The sequence below is a fragment of the Carcharodon carcharias genome, chromosome 31 (assembly GCF_017639515.1).
Source record: "Carcharodon carcharias isolate sCarCar2 chromosome 31, sCarCar2.pri, whole genome shotgun sequence".
NCBI classification, from domain to species: domain Eukaryota; kingdom Metazoa; phylum Chordata; class Chondrichthyes; order Lamniformes; family Lamnidae; genus Carcharodon; species Carcharodon carcharias.
The window spans coordinates 9399009-9418165 of NC_054497.1; the positions used below are offsets into that span (position 1 = coordinate 9399009).

At 47.5% G+C, this 19157-nt stretch overlaps 1 protein-coding gene across 1 annotated transcript in view; it reads right to left on the reverse strand.

Annotated features, from left to right (window-relative positions):
- Positions 1-19157, reverse strand: part of LOC121271497 (SH3 and multiple ankyrin repeat domains protein 1-like) — a 389623-nt gene that overhangs the window by 336699 nt on the left and 33767 nt on the right. The window contains 5 exon segments of the mRNA XM_041177480.1: positions 3002-3079; positions 7790-7906; positions 10739-10906; positions 12642-12793; positions 17827-17935. Coding sequence (XP_041033414.1) covers positions 3002-3079; positions 7790-7906; positions 10739-10906; positions 12642-12793; positions 17827-17935 — 624 coding nt within the window.

The following is a 19157-nucleotide window of genomic DNA, read 5'->3' on the forward strand; positions in this document are numbered from 1 at the left end:
TGTGTGTGTGTGTGTGTGTAGGGGTGTGTGTTAGTGTGTGTGTGTGTATGGATGTGTGCATATGTGTGTGTGTAGGGGTGTGTGTGTGAAGGGGTGTGTTTGAGAAGCGGTGTGTGTGTAAGGGTGCGTGTGTGTGTAGGAGTATATGTGTGTGTAGGTGTACTTGTGTATGTTTGTGTGTATGACTGTGTTTGTGTGTGTATTTGGGGATGTGTGCGTGTGTGCAGAATGTCTGTGTATATGTGTAGAGGTGTGTGTGTAGGGGTGTATGTGCATGTAGGGGTGTGTGTGTGTCTGTGTGTAGGGGTGTCTGTGTTTGTGTAGGGGTGTGTGAATGTGTGTATTTGTGTGTGTGTGTAGGGTATATGTGTGTATTTGTGTGTGTATTTGTGTGTGTGTGTGTGTAGGGTATATGTGTGTATTTGTGTGTGTGTGTGTGTGTGTGTAGGGTATATGTGTGTATTTGTGTGTGTGTGTGTCTGTGTGTCTGCCTGTAAGTGGCAGAATGGAGAGTCTTTCATTCAAAGATATCACCAACCCGTCTGGTTTCGGGGGGACCTGTAAGACTCTCACTATCCGAAAGCATTGACATAAATTCCTTCATAGAGCTAAAAATGGCAAGTTCAGCTTTTGAATGTTGAGAATGAGCCCGATGTACCTTTGCCAGGGATTGTGCCACAGAGTGACAAGTCTTTGCTCTGCACAGGTCTGGCATCACCTCAGTTTTGAAATACCTGTATTTTCAAACCCCTCCATGTCCCCACACTCTGTAATCCCCATAGCCTGACAATCCTCCAAGATCTCTGCACTCCCCCAATTCTGGCCTCTTGAGCATCCCCAATTTTCACCGCTCCCCCATTGGTGACTGTGTCAGGAACCCTAAGCTCTGAAATTCCTTCCCTAAACCTCCTTAAAACCTAACTCTGTGACCAAGACGTTTGGTCACCTATCCCTATATCTCCTGATTTGACTCTGATAATCGCTCCTGTGAAGCACCCCACTTGGTGAATTACGATGTTAAAGGCACTATATAAATGCGGGCCAGATTCTTTACTTTGTCTTAAACAGAAGCAAAATACTGCAGATGCTGGAAACCTGAAATAGGAACAGAAAATACTGGAAAAACTCAGCAGGTCTGACAGGATCTGTGGAGAAAGAAACAGAGTTAATGTTTCGAGTCCGTATGACTCTCCTTCAGAGCTAAAGAGAAATGGAAATGTGAGGGATTTTGTACCATTTAACAGGGGGGGGCAGCAAGTGAAGCAAAATATAAGGTCAGGGAGCTCAGGAGAGATTTGACAAAGAGGCAATGAACACAAGACAAAGGGAATGTTAATGGCAGTGTTAAAGACTAAAGGAGGTGCTGATAGTGGCATAAAGGGAAGATGGCAGAATGTGTTAACAGATGCTACCAGACCTGCCAAGTTTTTCCAGCATTTTCTCTTTTCTTCTCTTTGCCTCTTGCCAGAAAATGTGAGCAAGACAGGGAAACATTGAGTGGTAAACATTTGCTAAAATGGTGGCGTGTTACTGTTGTTTCTTTCACAGGATGTGGGCATCACTGGTATTTGTTGCCCATCCCTAATCGTCCATGAACTGAGGGCAATTTTCAAGACAGAGGAAACATCATTCCTGCATCTCTGCTTCTCTGAAACTCTGTTTCTCTCTCCGCAGATCCACTCTGCCCATCCCTGTCAGAATTTTATACATTTCAAAGAGATCCTCTCTCATTTTTCTAAACTCCAGTGAATACAGGCCTAGTCGGCCCAATCTCTCTTCATATGACAGTCCTGCCATCCCAGGAATCAGTCCTGTGGACCTTTGCTGCACTCCCTCGATGGTAAGTATATCCTTTCTTAGGTAAGGAGGCCAAAACTGCACACAGTGCTCCAATTGTGATCTTACCAAGACCCTGCACAGCTGCAGGAAGACATTCTTGCTCCTGTACTCGTCTCGCAATGAAGGTCAACGTCCCATTTGCCTTCTTAACTGCTTGCTGCACCGGGCTGCTTGCTTTCAGTGATTGGTGTACAAGGACACCCAGGTCCCTTTGTACCTCAACATTTCCCAATCTATCACCATTTAAGTAATACTCTGCCATTTTGTTTTTCCTACCGAAGTGGATAACTTCACACTTATCCACGTTATACTAAAGGACAGACTGGTCTTGAAGGGGTGAGGGAACCAAATTCAGGGGTGATTTTCAAAAGGGAATGGGATGCTGTAAATGCTCAATGGGGGATAAAGTTACATGGCTATGGGGAAAGAGCAGCATGGGGGATGTGGGTCCAACAAAAGCTCATCCTTGTAAAGCTTCTTTGCACTTTCCCCAGTTTTTCCATATCCTTTCGATAATATGGAGGTCAGAATTGTACACAATACTCCAAGTGTGGCCTAACCAAGGTTCCATAAAATATATTGTATTCCGAGCTCTGTTCGGCTTGAAACGCTAACTCTGCTTCTCTCTCCACAGATGCTGCTGGACCTGCTGAGTTTTTCCAGCATTTTCTGTTTTTACTAAGATTCTATGACATGCCTTCACTGCTTTTCACTTCAATTACTCTATAAAGAACCACAGTGCTTTGTTAGTACTTTCTTTAATGCCTCCATCAGATACCTACTGAATCTAGCCTTCCCTATAAACAACCTGAACCTCACGGCTGTTGACAGCCTCTGCCTGAGCTCCCCTCAGCGTGGGTAAGTGGGGCCTACAGAACGATGCGTCCTCTGTCTGAGCTTCTCAGTCGTGGGGCTGGGAGTATTTTAACCCTGGGGAAGCATTTCAGCCCATGCAAAGACACTGGGCCAGCCCAGGATGGGAATATTCAAAACGGGAAACCCTCCGGGGTTTGGATGAGCTAGGGACAGCGCTCACTATGAACAAGGTTCCACGGTTCACATTTGACACTGTACACATCACCCGCACACATTTACACTCACGGAGTTGGTGAAAAGGGCCAAGCCATGCTCAAGATGCCTGAGAGATGAATGTAGTTCTCACCTGGAAGGATGTCTGTCGGTTGTTGTTTTTCATGTCTTTGTTAGCTCCGCGGTAAAGCAGAATGCGAGTGCAGCTATCCTGTGTGGGGAGAGGAGCACAGTGATTAATGGAGAGATGAACAGACAGATTGACACACAAACACATACATACAAAGCACACACACACACACGCGCACACACACACCAAGAAGACAGGAGCACTGTGATTAATGGACAGGCAAAAACACACGCACACGCACAAGTCACACACACAGATAAGACAGGAATACAGTGATTAATGGAGAGACACACATAAACACACAGGCACACACACGTACACACAGACACACACAAGACAGGAATACAGTGATTAATGGAGAGACAAACACAAACACACAGGCACACACACATACACACAGATCCAGATAAGACAGGAATACAGTGATTAATGAAGAGACACACACACACACACATGCACACACAAACGCGCGCGCACACACACAAGTCGCACACACACACATAAAACAGGAATACAGTGATTAATGGAGAGACAGACACAGACACAAACACACAAGACACACACACACTCACACGTACACAACCTGACATAGAGACACAGTGGCCCACAGACAGAGACAGGCAGAGAGAGGTACAGGGACTTGGTGATTAATGGACAGAGGCACAAAGCCAATGTGGGATTCTAAATTTGCACAGGACAGCTTCTCACTCTATCCTTTTTCTATCTCATTCACGTCATCTCCCCCTTTCTTGCTGCCTTCTATCCTCACTTTCTGTTTCTCATTCCATTTCTTATTCTTGTTTGCATTAACCACCAGCATGTGTTTCACTCTCATGTTTACTGATTGTCTGCCCTCCGGTATGTGTGAAGGGAGAAAGGAGAGATGCAGAGGGAGAGTAAAAAGAGGGAGGGGGAAAACAAAAAGATGGAGTGGTAGAATAGAGAAAGGGAAGATGTGAGGCAGAGAGGGGGAATGGAGCGACAGAAAGTGGGTGAATGAAGAGACGGGAGTTCTAGTATAGGAAAACCAATTTGTGCACAGCAAGCTCCCACAAGCAGCAAGGTGATAGATAACCTGTTTTAGTGATGCTGACTGGGGGATAAATACTGGTCAGGACATCAGTGAGAACTCTCCCACCCTTCGACATTGTCAACTGAGAAGGCAGATGAGGCCTCGGTTTTAAACTTTCACCTGAAAGATGGCATCTCCGCACCTTCCTGAGGATGTGCTCAAGGGAAGACAGGGAGAGGAAGGAAAGAAGCAAAGAATGGAGGACTGAAGGTGAACAGAGAAAAAAAAAGAGGTAAAGTAGGGGAAAAAAGTAAGAGGAAGATGATAGGGTGCAAGATGAGACAGAGAAGAAGAGTACAAGCGCTAATGTCAATCTTTACTAGAAATTCAGCTGACGAGAGAGAGAGAGAGTGAAAGAGAGGGAGAAAGAGGGACTCAGAGAGAGCGGGGGAGAGAGTGAGGAGAGAGGGAGAGAGAGGGGGGAGGGAGGGAGAGAGGGAGAAAGAGGGAGACAAAGAGAGAGAGGGAGAGAGAGTAGAGAGAGGAGGAGAGAGGGAGAGAGAGAGAGAGGGAGAGCGAGAGAGGGAGGGAGAGGGGGGAGGAGAGAAGGGGAAAGAGAAAGGGAGAAAGAGGGAGAGTGAGGGAGGGAGAGGGAAAGAAAAGGAGAGAGAGAGAGGGGGAGGGAGAGAGAGGGAGAGAGAGGGAGGGAGACATGAAGAGAGAGAGAGGGAGGGAGACATGAAGAGAGAGAGAGGGAGGGAGAGAGGAAGAGAGAGAGAGGGAGGGAGAGGGAGAGAAAAGGAGAGAGAGAGAGGGGGAGGGAGAGAGAGGGAGAGTGAGAGCACAATGCTGAGACTCGACATAATAATTACAGAAAGGAGAGTTTCAGAGAGGGTCAGGCCATTCTCTTCATGAGACTTTTCAGCTTATTAGCAAATACGATTTGTCATCAGTTATTCATGCAAGAATATTTACAGCTTTCAAATAAGTGACGAAGCTCCTGCATTTAAATGTTGTCCATCCTCAGTGGCCTATACTGCATAAGATCCACTGCTCCTGCTCTGTCAGCAGGTTACCAGGAATTCATAACCCCACCCTCCCATTTTACCCTATTACCAATATCTGTGGTCCAAAGACCCCCATCTCTACTGCACCCCTCAGCCCAACACACTGCACCTCCTGCCCAACTCACTCAGTTTTCTCCCCAACACTTGCCAGGCAGTCTCTATCTAATATCCCCCTGCCTATTCTGTGCCTTCACGTCTAGGCTGTGCAGACATTCTACCACAGAATGCATCACAGGCCAACCTGGTCCGGTCCTCACACGCCACCCTCCCCCCCCAACCCACCACTACTCCCGGCCACTGCCACCCGCTGACCCCCAGCCACAGTCACAAACACAGAAGTAGTCATGGGTTTGGAAGGTGCTGTTGAAGGAGCCTTGGTGAGCTATTGCAGCGTATCTTGTGGCTTGGACACACTGCTGCCACTGTGCGTCGGTGGCTGAGGTAGTAACTGTTGAAGGTGGTGGATGGGGTGTCAATCAAATGGGCTGCTTCGTTCTGGATGGTGTCAAGCCAGTACTCTACGGGTTGGATCAGAGATCCCAGGCAGCGAGGAGAGCAGGCGGGTTGTTGGGGTGCGGGGGGGGTGGGGGTGAGTGGTGGGAGGTGGTGCAGGGGGCATCGGAGGGAGGGGGTTGAATCTGCAAACCCTTCCTGGGTGGAAGTCGTCCTCACAGATCAGAGAGTCCAAGGGTCAAAACCATAGGTCCATATCTGATCAGATCTCACTACAAGTGTGGCCCAATTTACTGGAAACAAGAGCTCATCCCTCAGGCTCTATACCAAGCTGACATTTAGTTCAGAGAATCACAGGATCATACAGTATTGAAGCAGGCCATTCAGCCCATCATGAATGTGCTTGCTCTTTGCAACAACAACTATCTCTTTAAATCTCACTCTCCTGCTCTTTCCCCCATAGCCCTGTAATTTTTTCCTTTTTCAGTATTTATCCACATCCCCTTTTGAGAGTTCCTGTTGAATCTGCTTCCACCGTCCTCTCAGGTAGCACATTCCGTATCACAGCAACTCACTGCGTTAATAAAAATGTTTTCTCATATCACCTCTGGCTCCTGTGCCGATCGCCTTAAAATCTGTGTCCTTTGGTTACCGACACTCCTGCCAGTGGAAACAGTTGCTCCTGATTTACTCTACCATTCATGGCTTTAGACAGCTCAATTAATTCTCCCCTTTTAAATCAAAAAGGAACAGGGAAAGAACTTCTTCTGGATAAAGGGATGGGTTCATCCATACCCTGAAACACTATATACAATACCACATGGAGTAGTTGAGATGAATAGGATCGAACCAGAATATTTCTGAAAAAAAGAAACATTTGTTAAAGTTTCTCGTCTTGCACTCATCTGGACAAATACAAGAATGCCAAATTTCAAATGATCACGCCAATTTATACTATAGGAGAAAAGGGTGCTGATTGGTTCTGTGCCAGTGTGATGCCAGGTACATAGGTTGTATGTCTCAGCCATTGGCTGATCAAATCAAAAAGCATGTTCCTTTGATTGTTTGTAACAGGCAGAGTACAGACCGTACGCAAATGGCCCACGCCTGCAAAGCCCAAAACAAAATATCTACTGTTAGATATGATTCTGGAATTGGGAAGCACTTGCTGAACAATCCTGAGTGTGCTAATAATTACACTAACAACCAATTTAAGATAATTTGTGGCTCATTTGTGCTTGCTAGAAGTGGCATACGTTCATACACAGGGACCCAATCTCTGCAAATAAAAGGAATTTGTTCAAGATTTGTGCCAATTTTGAATCACCCAGGAGCTTGAAGAGCCTATAGCTCCCCATTGCTTTCTCTGCAGCAATGTTTTGGCCAATGAGAGTCAGCTTGCCAACCACTCAGCACCTTTTTCTCCTGCAGTAGAAATTATGGCGATCGTTTGAAATTTGTTTTTTTTGCATTTGTCCTGATGAGTGCAAGAGGAAAAGCCTCAGCAACATGCCTCTCTTTTTGGCAATATTCAACAATGGGATAAACATCTTTAAGGGGAAGCTATATAATTATATGAGAGAGAAAGGAATAGAAAGTTACACTGATAGAGGGTTTAGAGGATTTGAAGGAGGTTTGTGTGGAGCATAAGCATTGACATGAAATAGTTGGGCTGAATGGCCTATTTCTGTACTATAAATTCTATGTGATGTGGGTAGAACATGGATGGGGCCCGGTGAGCAGACTAATACAACCCAACCCAATTCTTTTCTTTGCTCGCCACCAAGGCAATGGTTAATGTCTAGCTGAAATCTTCTCCCAGGGGTGGGGGTTGTATGAAGTCTATATGTTAAAATAGGCATGCATAAAACAAACAATGCTCTGAATATTATCTTGTAACCATCACTGTGCAACCTTAGCTACCACCAAACCACCCAGTTTGTAACTCTTCCCTAGGTATCCATTATTCTATACATCAACCCTCCAAACCCCTCAATTAGACTCCTCAATTAGTCATTCCTGGGTATCCGTAATTCTATATAGTAACCACCCGAACCCCTGAATTAGATTCCAGCCTGCAACTCATTCCCAGGTATCAGTTGTTCTACGTAGGAATTCTCTCTCCTATATAAAGTAGGTGCCCAGAGAGTGGGGCAATGAATGGGGTAAAGGGGTAGGGTAACTGGAGGCAGGAAACATCAATTAATCCCATTAAAAAATACAGTAACTCATTCAACATAACTCACATCAGATACCGACCCTGTTGTAGAGAGCACACAGGTGTAGCGCCGTGTTCCCTGAAGCGTTCAAGCTGTTGATTTCTGCTCCGTAGAATAACAGATGTTCCAGGTGTTGTGCGTGACCATGGTGGCAGGCCTATGGGAGGCAAAAGCTGAGAATGACTGCAAGGCACAGAACAGAATAGCAACAGGCCATGTCGGAGAAGGGAGTTACGTTTAAGAACATAAGAACTGGGAGCAGGAGTAGACCATTCAGCCCTTCAAGCCTGCTCCGTCATTCAACTCGATCATGGATGATCTTCTACCTCAACTCCACCTTCCCGCCCTATCCCGATTTCCCACAACTCCATGAGTGCCCAAAAATCTATCCATCTCTGTCTTGAACATGCTCAATGACGAAGCATCCGCAACTCTCTGCAGTTGAGAATTCCAAAAATTCACAACCCTCTGAGTGAAAAAATTTTGCCTCATCTCAGTACAAAATGGCCGACCCTATATTCTGAGGCTGTGACCCTGTGTTCTAGATTCCCCAACCAGGGGAAAATGTTTTCTCAGCATCTGCCCTGACAGGCCCCTTAAGAATTTGTTTAAGGGAAAGCAACATAAGCACATGGGGGGAAAAAAAGAATAGAAGGATATATGGGGAGTGGCAGTAGGTTCATGTGGAGTATCCACACCAGCATGGACAAGCTGGGCCGAATGCCCTGTTTATGGGCTGTAGACACAATGGGATACTACGTAATAGCAAGGCACACACATCGGGAAGTGTGCATCAGATCGCCTCCGGGCGTTCATTTTGTATGGGCGAGTTGAGCACTATTCCAACTGCAGGGAGTCGTGTGGGCTTTTTTTATAACTCTCTCATGGGATGTGGGTGTCACTGGCAAGGCCAGTATTTGTTGCCCAATCCTAATTGCCCTTGAACTGAGTGGCTTGCTAGGCCATTTCTGAGGGCAGTTAAGAGTCAACCACTTTGCTGGTGGTCTGGAGCCACTATCTCCCTCTAATCTCCATGATATTCCTGGGGCCTCATGTTAACCCAATATTTTAATACAAACTGCTGAGCGTCTGCAGCAAATTGGACAGGGTCACTGAAATGGCAGATAACAGCACTCATGGATGATCACACCAACCTCATCTCACCAACTGGCTGTGCCAGAAAATCTGCCCTTTAGTGTGCAACTGTGGCTCAGTTGGTAGCACTCTTACCTCTGAGTCACACGATTCTAAGTTCAAATCCCACTCCAGGGCTTGAGTGTAAAAGTTGAAGTCAACACTCCCGGAGCAGTACAGAGGGAGTGCTGCACTGTCAAAGATATCATTGCTCAGATGAGGTGTTAAATGGAGGTCCTGTTCAGGCGGATGTAAAATGATTTTACAGTCACTATTTCAAAGTAGAGCAGGAGAATTCTCCCTGGTGTCTTAGTCAATATTTATCCCTCAATCAACATTGCAAAAACAGATTATCTGATCATTGTCACCTTGCTGTTTGTGGGATCTTGCTGTGTGCATATTGCCTGTCAAATTCCCTGCATTACAACAGTGACCACACTTCAAAGATACTCAGTTGGTTACCAAGTGTTTTGAGACATACTATATCTATATAAATGCAACTCTCTTTTTTCCCACAGAAGAGTGGTTACCAGGAACACAAGGTAAAGAAAGACTTGCATTTATATAGTGCCTTTTATAACCACAGGATGTCCTGAAGTACTTTACAGCCAATGAAGTACTTTTTTGAGTGTAGTTACTGCTATAGTGTAGGAAAAGTAACTCCAATTTGTGCACAGCAAGCTCCCACAAACAGCAATGTGCTGATGGCCAGACAATTTTTTATTTTGCAATTGGGTTGAGAGATAAATAATGGAAAGAACACTAGGTGGGGGTGGGGGTGGGGGTGGAGGCAGTAGGGGGAGTCGAGGGAACTGACTTGCTCTCCTTCAAAATAGTGCCGCGGAACCTTTTACATCATGTGAAGGATGGGGCCTCCGGCAGTGCAGCACTCCCACAGTGCTGCGCTGCGGTGTGTCAGCCTGAATTTTGTGCTCGGGCCTCTGGGGTGGGAGTCCAACCCACAACCTTCTGACTGAGGCCCCACTGAGCCACGGCTGACCCCGTATAAGGTAAGGGTGCCTTCAGGAGTGAAACGGAGAAAGTTGGAGGCCCTTACCTCAAAGGCAGCCGCAATCGCTGCCCGCACGATCCCAACCACACCTTCTAAGGGGTTGTAGGTGATGCTGAAGGTGGGGGAGGCTCTGTCTAGTCTCGGGCTAGGGAGCTGGCTACTTGCCCACCGTCAAGCCTGTAAAGGGTCCACCACAGTCACCTGAACACAAGGCACGTTCAGTGGCCTGCAATGGCTTTTAAGAGTCAGGAGTCATGAAGGCCTCAACTCAGTTTTATCATATCGCTATCTGCACTGCAGCCTGCGGGACACGAGCTTGGTGAAAAAGTTGAAGCCCTATTAGACGCGGTGCCCACTGCCGTGCCAGCCCTTGACGTCAGGGGCTTGAAACGTCAAGCTGAGGCCAACTGGATCCAGCACCGACCAGTAGGGTGGGGTTGGGAAGGGTCAGAGAGGCGTGGCTGCAGGAAAATTAGTTATCAAAGGCAATAGACACATGGGAACGCCATCGCCGGAAAGTTCCCCTCCAAGCCGCTCACCAACCTGATTTGGAAATGTATCGACCGTTCCTTCGCTGTCGCTGGGTCAAAATCCTGGAACTCCCTCCCCAACTGCACAGTGGGTGTACCTACACCACATGGACTGCAGCGGTTCAAGGAGGCAGCTCACCACCGCCACCTTCTCAAGGGCAATTAGGGATGGGCAATAAATGCTGGCCCAGCCAGTGACACCCACATCCCGCAAAAGAATAGTAAAAATATCGTAGGATTTTGGAGTCAGGGAGATTCAGAGTGAGTGAAGATAGTGGGCTCGGACCATAGTCCTCCAGGTTTTTCTGCCTACCTGGTGGATTTCTTGCCAGCCATTCTCATCAGCGAAGCCAATCTGAGCTCGGTTGTACAGCAAGAGTTCACAGCAGCTGGTGTCTCCTCCCACGATGGCTGTGTGGTACAGTGGCGTCAATGCCCGACGATCCTTGTAATTTGGGGAGGCTCCTAACTCCAGCAGCGTCTGGAGCAGGGGAAAAAAAAAACAACAACAGAAGGTGACATTCCTGAACCTCGCTGGTGCCACATCAATCAACAAACGCTGCCCCCTCCTCCTTCCAGCCACGTGAACCATAGGAACATCGGACTCAGGAGCAGGAGTAGGCCACTCAGCCCTTCGAGTCTGCTCCGCCATTCGATAAGGTCACGGCTGATCTGGTTGTGGTCTCAATTCCATTTTCCATTTTGGGGATTCTCCCTCCTCTCATGACCTCAGCCCTCCGGCCCATCCGCTGGAGGTCACACTGCAGGGTGGTCTCTTCTCCTCCAGTGACAGGGTTTTTGGGTGCACGTCTGTAGGTTTTGCCGCCCTTCCTGAAGGGAGGGTGCGGAGAGGTTTTCCATTTGTGGCACCCAACAACAACAGCAAGCAACTCGCACGTTGGGAATAACATGGTCAGAGGCTGAGTTAAGCTCCTTCCATCCGGTCCCAGCAATGTAATTTTATCCAAAGCTCAAGCAGTCAGAGAGGCTGACAGGCAGTAATTAACACTTAGCGGGTTCTTAGGTCTCAGGCACAGGTTTAAGATATATGGGAGGGAGGGCGGTGGGCAGGAGGAATGTAATGAAGAACGTTTTTTACGCAGCGAGTGGTGATGACCTGGTGCTCGCTGCCTGTGAAGGGGGTGGGAGTGGGATCGATCAGTGATTTCAAAAGGAAATTGGATGGGAGGGGGTTGGAGGGGGACTAAGCTTGCAGGGAATAGAGAAGGGGGATAGAGAAGGGGAATGGGACCAATTGTTCTACAGAGAGCCAGCACGGACTTGAGGGGCCCAAATGGCCTCCTTCTGTGCTGTAATAACATATGGCTGGAATGTTCCAGCCTCTCTCGCCAGCAGGATCGTCCAGCCCTGCCGATGCGAACAGGCTCGGCAATCCCACCAAGGGACAACCTGCCGCAGGGGAACCTGTCATGGGGGGGTGGTGGAAAACTCTGGCCGATGACTTGGAACAAGGCTTAACTTTCGGCAGCAGCTCCTACAGCATCTTTCACAGCTTCGGCATTTTACAGCCAGTAAAACACCTTTGAGGTGCAGCCACTGTTGTAATGTGGGAAATTCAGCAGCCCAGCAAGTTCCCACAGGCAGCAATGTGATAATGATGGTATAACCTATTGTTTTAGTGATGTTAGTTGGGGGAGAAATATTGGCCAGGGCACCAGGAAGAACTCCCCTGGTCTTCTTCAAAATAGCGGCTGTGGGTTTTTTTTTTCACCTGAGAGGACAGAAGGGGCCTTAGTTTAACATCGCACCAGAAAGATGAATTTATTTTGTATCTTTAAGACAAGTACAGCAGCCTTGCGTCATGTGACACCTTTCAATGGTGAGTCAGACAGCAAGATGTGAGTTCTTGTGACTTCTCATCTTGTACTCATCAGGACAAACACAAGAAAATCAAATTTCGAAGGGAACAACAATTTATACTGTGTGAGAACAGGGTGCTGATTGGTTGGCAAGTTGGCGCTGATTGGTCAAGGAGTTGCCATGGAGAATGCACCAGGGGTCTATTGCCCCCAGACTTTTGTTTAATTCAAAAAAGGCCTGGACACGTTCCTTTTGCCTGCAGAGGACAGGTCCTTAAGTATGAATATATGTAGCTTTTAGCAAGTGTAAGTGATTTATGTATGAGGATTTGAGGATTTTTTGTGGGGGGCAGTGGGACGCCTTCTTGATTTCCCTCCATCCAGCTCCATAGTTACCAAGACTCCATTGTAGTTCCTGGTTATTGCAGCCTTGTGGAGAGCTGTCATGCCGTCCCGTGCTCGAAAGTCAATGTGCGCTCCTCCCAGACACAGCACGCGGATCACATCTGAGCAGTTATCCAGCTGCGCGGACAGAGTCAATGGCACTTCTGTGAGGGAAATTGGAAAGTTTATTCCGACCGCCGAGATTGCAATCCTTACACAGCAAAGAAGGCCCTCGCTCGAAGCCTCCCACTCCCTAAAACAAAGGGTTGGAAAGACCAACTGCCCCCCCGCCCTGGACCAAGCTCCAGCCCTTGCACCCGACCTCCTACCCTCTTCCTCCCCACCCCTGCAAGTTCTACACCCCTTCAAGCTCTACTGCCCATCCTGACCATTCCCATTCCATGCACTTGAGCTCATGGCTCATTAAAAGAATCAGAGAATGGTGCAGTGGAGCTAGAGGCCTTTCGGCCCATCGACTGAGAGGGAGCAATCCAGTTCGTCTCACTGCCCACTCCAGACTGGAGTTAATTTTCCTGCCCGCTTTCACCACCTTGCCCACGCCCAACAAGAGAAGGAGATAAAGCGTTACTGCTCCAACCTCGATAATTAGTCTGGGGGAATGGGGGTGGGTAGGCATTATTTTAAACCACTGGACCGCCACCAGTGTGCTCTTAAAGGGGCAGGCCAGATTAATCATCTCAATCGGGTTCCCAATTCAAAAGTGCCCGTGAGCAGCACCACAGGAGATGCACAAATTTAAATAAATGTAATACTTAACACAGGCAGAGAGCCTCAAATCCAGCAATCGCGGTCCATGCCAGATTTTGGGACTCACCAGTTGTCAGAAATATGGTCGGGATGTCTTAATTCAGTGAACAGGGGACTCAGGGAAACCAGCTAATAGGATTGCAAAGCACTTTAGGTTAATGCCATGTGGCTGCTGATATTAATTCCCTTCTCAGGCATTGGATTTAGTAACTCTTTCATGTCTCCCCCACTTCCCTACACGAGCGTACCCTGTTTAAAATGAAAAAGGATCAATCAAACCAAAATGATGTTAAAAAATACCCTGTAGTTGTAATTCAAAGCTATTTGTTTTCTACTCAAGCAAGGTTGGGACAGCACTCGATTTAAAAACTCCCTTTGAACTGACTTGGTCCAACAGTGATAAGCCAACCAGGGCCCAGAGAACAGAAAAGCCTCTGGGCATCAAATGTGTGAATTTAAGCCTGTGGGCTTCTATCTGCTGAGCCTCAATGGCATCCAGTCTCAATAGTGTCGCAAGGATAGGTCCCAAGTTCAATACATAACTAAATATTGCGCCTGATTGGATCCTGCAGCAAGGCTTCTGTTCTTCCCGGGTGGGCTCAACCATCTTGGCCACGTCTGCGGTGGGTCGTGCGGGGTCAAGGTTCGCTGGAGTGCGGGAAACATCAGGCACGGGAAGCCATTCAGTACCTGGCAACTCCCCGACCTTTTCCGAGCCAGGTCAGATGGCGGGGGGGAAGGGTGCTGGTCAAGGTTCGCTGGAAAAAAATGTCTGGTTTTCGGGTAGCCGGATACCGATATTCTACCCGTCTTAACATTTTTTTTTTAAAAGGCACCTATCAGCAACTACTCGGCAGCTAAGGAGCACTGGGTGAGTCAGAAACTCATGTTGCACATGAAGACTTTTAAGTAAAGCCCCAAACTTTTACCCAAACAGAAAAGTCAAGCACTTGACATCCCAGGCTGAGTTGCCAGCCCTCCAGGGGTGCCCTGGAGTCTCCAGGAATTGTAGATTAATCTCCAGGAATATCACCCTGGAGAAATAGCATAAAGACATTAAACAAAATTGTATGTGTTTCTCCGTTTCTCTTTGAACACTTTCATTTATTATTTACAACTTCTAAAGGTATTAGACTAGGGGAAAACATTTTGCAAAGAATGAAGCTTAGCCCTGTTGGATAATGAAGAGGCAGTTCTCCTTTCCATTGGCTGCGGAGAATGACCAATGGCGGGAGGGTGTGGGGTGAGGTGGTTTGAGGTGAGGAGTCACATGACAAAACTCCAGGGATACACCCAACCAGAACTGGTGACCCTAGAATCATAGGTTACAGTACAGGAACTCTTGAGCTTCCAAACCTACGACTACTACCATCTGGAAGCACAAGGGCAGCAGACACATGGGAACACCACCACCTAGAAGTTCCCCTCCAAGCCACACACCATCCTGACTTGGAAATATATCACCGTTCCTTCACCGTCACTGAGTCAAAATCCTGGAACTCCCTTCCTAATAGCACTGTGGATGTACCAACACCACATGGACTGCAGCGGTTCAAGAAGGTAGCTTCGCCATAACCTTCTCAAGGGCAATTAGGGATGGGCAATAAATACTGACCTAGCCAGGATTGCCCACATCCCATGAATGAATATTTTAAAAAATTTCTGATAGATTAGGTCAGGAGAGACAGGGTGGTCCTTGTGAAGAGTGCTGACGACTAACTTGTTCTCTTGACGTCCTAACAGAATGGACCAACCGTGAACGTTGGTGAGTGGTAAAGGCTTCTGTCAGGAGGATGAGGATTGGGACGTGAAGGCACAATGGCCTCAGCTGAGGAAACAGGCTTTAAGTGTGAGGCAATGCCAGTGAGTAATTTAGAACGTGCTGTGGTCACTCCCTCTCAGCGAAGGCCACACGGACAAGACCTGCGAGCAAGGTGCTGCTTGAAAAAGAATCTGATGTTCTCCTGGTGACCTGGCCAATGCTCCTCCCTCAATACGCCCCCTTGCCACCGCAATGGGATGTTGCTGTGTACAAAATGGCTACCACGTTGACCTGCATAACAACAACTGCACTTCCACGTGATTTGCTCCGTGAAAAGTAAGTGTGATGTGCCTGATAAGCTACCAGATAACTACTGATCCCGCTCCCTTTCTCTCACAGAAGAAGAGAGTTAATCCATCTACCTCTTCAAGCCCTGGGGCCTGTCACAAGTTGAACAACAGGGCAAGTCCTCCAATACTCATCATTCTCCACCTGCCACTTATACAACGAGAGAAAAGTAACTGAACACGGTTGTTAGCAGGCAACATTGGGATGATTGAACAAAGCTATCAGGAGCAGCAGACACTCTCCCAGCAGCCCCATCTAGGAGAATGGAACACTGAGACAAACTGGTTTCATGAGTCTTTTGGTTTGCACGCACGAGGAGCTAAACAGTGAACATGACGGAACTACAACCAGAATCTCCACACCAATTTAAACAAGCCTTGGAGTCTCCCAGGAATAATTTCAGCCTCCCCCAGGTTGCCAACTCAGGCAGCGGACTTTATTAACACATCCTTCACTAACAGATCACGGGCTGGCTCTGACAGTAGTATTACCCGAGTCACAGCTCTTGAAAGGCAGCTGGTAACCAAAGCGCTTGCAAAACTGTGCAAGTCTCATCTTTCACACAAGGCTTGTTGTTGCACGTCAGCTGCGGCTCAGTGGGTGGCGCTCGTACCTCCAGTGCAGAAGGTTGTGACTTCAAGCCCCATGGGCAGAGTCTTAGACACATAAGTGTGGCTGATGCTCTTAGTGGCAGCACTGAGGGAGTGCTGTGCTGTCAGAGGTGCCGTCCTTCAGATAAGATGAGTGGTGGGCTGTTAGCTCAAGTCATTTACCTGATCAACAACCAGATCAAGTTTCTCCTCCAGACTCATGCAGCATGTATTCCTTTAATTGAGCCATCCAAGGAACAAACTTAACTCGGACACTGGAGGCAAACCCTCCTGATCTTCTTTGGAGAAATGACCATGCCCATCCTTGACAGCAAACTTCTCACAGCACCTCCGACAGTGTGGCACTCTTTTGGGGCTGCACTGGGAGTGTACGCATGGATCATGGGCTGAAGGCTATGTGGTGGAGTTTAAACGCGCGACTTTCTGGCTACCCACTGAACCAGGGCCGACCAGGATGATCCCAAGATGATCGATTTGTAATTCGCAAATAATCACAAAATTAATCTCAAGTAGTTAAATTAATCACAAAAATTAATCACAAGCACTTAATCACAAGTGCCTAGCCAATCCTAATTCATCCATCCAGAGAGAAGGCATTGGAGCATCTCACTTGGTGCTGCTGTCTATCTCCAATACCTGTTGTGGTTTGTGTAAGCTTTGAGGCAGTAACTTTCGAGAGCGCTTATGTCTACTGCATCAACTTGCGGCCCCCACACTGCGGGTCAAGTCCCTTGCAACAGCCAAATTGGGGTCTGTTTGAACTCAGCACCAAGTCCAAATGATCCTGCAGGGTTCAGATTTCCTGCCTGCGTGATTCAGTGAATCTGCCCCCCCTCCCCTGCCCCCTTTCCCCAACTGGCAAGAATTGGATCTATCAGAAATGGGGATGGGACTTCCTGACTCCATGAAACACCGGCCTGGGAAGTAGGAGCCATTGCCGAAAAGTTTGCGGTAGGCCTTTCAGGAGTGAAATTAGGAAACATTTCTTCACACAAAGGGTGGTAGAAGTCTGGAACTCTCTTCCATAAACGGCAATTGATGATAGATCAATTGTTAATTTTAGATTTTTCTTAGCCAAAAACATTAAGGGATATAGGACAAAGGAGGCTATATGGAGTTAGGTCACAGATCAGCCATGATCTCATTGAATGGCAGAACAGGATCGAGGGACTGAATGGCCTCCTCCTGTTCCCATGGGTTTGTTCACAGCAGCCTTAGTTCCTGGAGACTCCAGGTTAATCATGAAGGGTTAGCAGCACTCATTCATCATCCGGAATATTCCGAGAGGCCAAGTAGTGAATTCTCAGCCCCTCTCTCTGAATTTCAAATCAGTGACGTGAGTAAAAACACGGCACAGGCTTCAATGAGCAGTACAAACTATGGACTTTCTAGAGGTTTCCAGACCCAGAACTGTGTCACCCCACCCCCGCAACATCTCACTCTCCCCCACATTTCCCCATTCCCATCCTCTACCCACTCCCACTCCCCCCCCTTCACTTTGCCTCCCTCCTCTTCTTCCCCTCTCCTTCCTTTCTCATCCTTCCTCCAACCTCCTCCCCTCTCCTTTTCTCTTCCCTCTTCAACCCCTACTCCTCCCTCCCCTCACCACTGTCTCCCTCCCCACTCCCCCTCGCAACCTCCCCCCCACCCCCCCGTCCAATCGTCAAAGCCTTAGAACCTGAGTTTCCGGCAGATATTGAAAACTCACCTCCAGTTTCTGCATCATGGTAGTTGGGATCCAGCCCTTTATCCAAGAGTTTAAGCATCTTTTCAACTGAGCCGTGTTGGACATATTCGAAAAACTTCTTCAAACTGGCCTGTAAAAAAGGAAAGCAGAGGGGCTGCTATAAATAAACAAATATTCAGGTGTAGTGGAAGTGTAGCAGCTTCGGCTGTGAACTTTCACCTCTTGAGTTAACTCCAGCTGGCTGAGGGGTGTCTGGATGAGGCACTGATGTCTCACCTATAGGATCTGATTTCACACGAGAACCAGCCAGAGGTGGTTTCTGATTCTTCTAATGCTTTATCGCAGTGAAAAATAGGAATTACTGATCATCTATGAGCACTGTAGCCTTCATTAATGGAGCTCAGAGTTTACAAATTTGATAGGTCACCTTGACAGCAGGGAGCAGGATTTAAACTGTTGTCTTTAATTCCACTATCCCCCTCCCAATTCCACTTTCTCCCCACAGCCCCTTATCAATCGGAAACTAATCCCACTGCCCCACTCTCTCCCCATTACCCTGTATCAACCCTAAACTAATCATATTTCAACTCTTTCTTGGACTCGAACTCAAGTTCTGTCGAAGGGTCATGAGGACTCGAAACGTCAACTCTTTTCTTCTCCGCCGATGCTGACTCAGACCTGCTGAGTTTTTCCAGGTAATTCTGTTTTTGTTTTTGTTTTGGATTTCCAGCATCTGCAGTTTTTTTGTTTTTATCTAAACTAATCCTACTGCCCCACTCTCTCCCCATAGCCTCTTATCGATCCTAAACTAATCCCACTTTCTAACTCTCTCCTACAGCCCCTTATCAATCCTAAACTAATTCCACTGCCCCACTCTCTCCCCATTGTCCTGTATCAATCCTAAACTAATTCCACTGCCCCACTCTCTCCCCATTATCCTGTATCAACCCTAAACTAATCCCACTGGCCCACTATCTCCCCATAGCCCTGTATCAATCCCACTTCCCCTCTCTCTCCCTATAGCCCCTTATCAATCCCAAACTAATCTCACTGCCTCATTCTCTCCCCATTATCTTTGGTCCCTTCCAATAATTTTAGGCTATTCTGATAGATTCTGGCCAGATGTTGAGTGACTGAGGGAGAGCATGCTAGAGAGAGAGAGAGAGAGAGATCAGAGAGAGCCTGCACAGTAAGAGAATCGTGAGAAGAAGATTAATTTGTTGTAATGTTGCCAGCATGTCACCACTTCAAAGAGAATTATTTAAACTTGCTCGGATGAAGCTGACATGTTGTTGAAAATAATATTTTTTTCATATCCTGGGACCCTGATGATGAGGGAAGAGGAAGGGCAG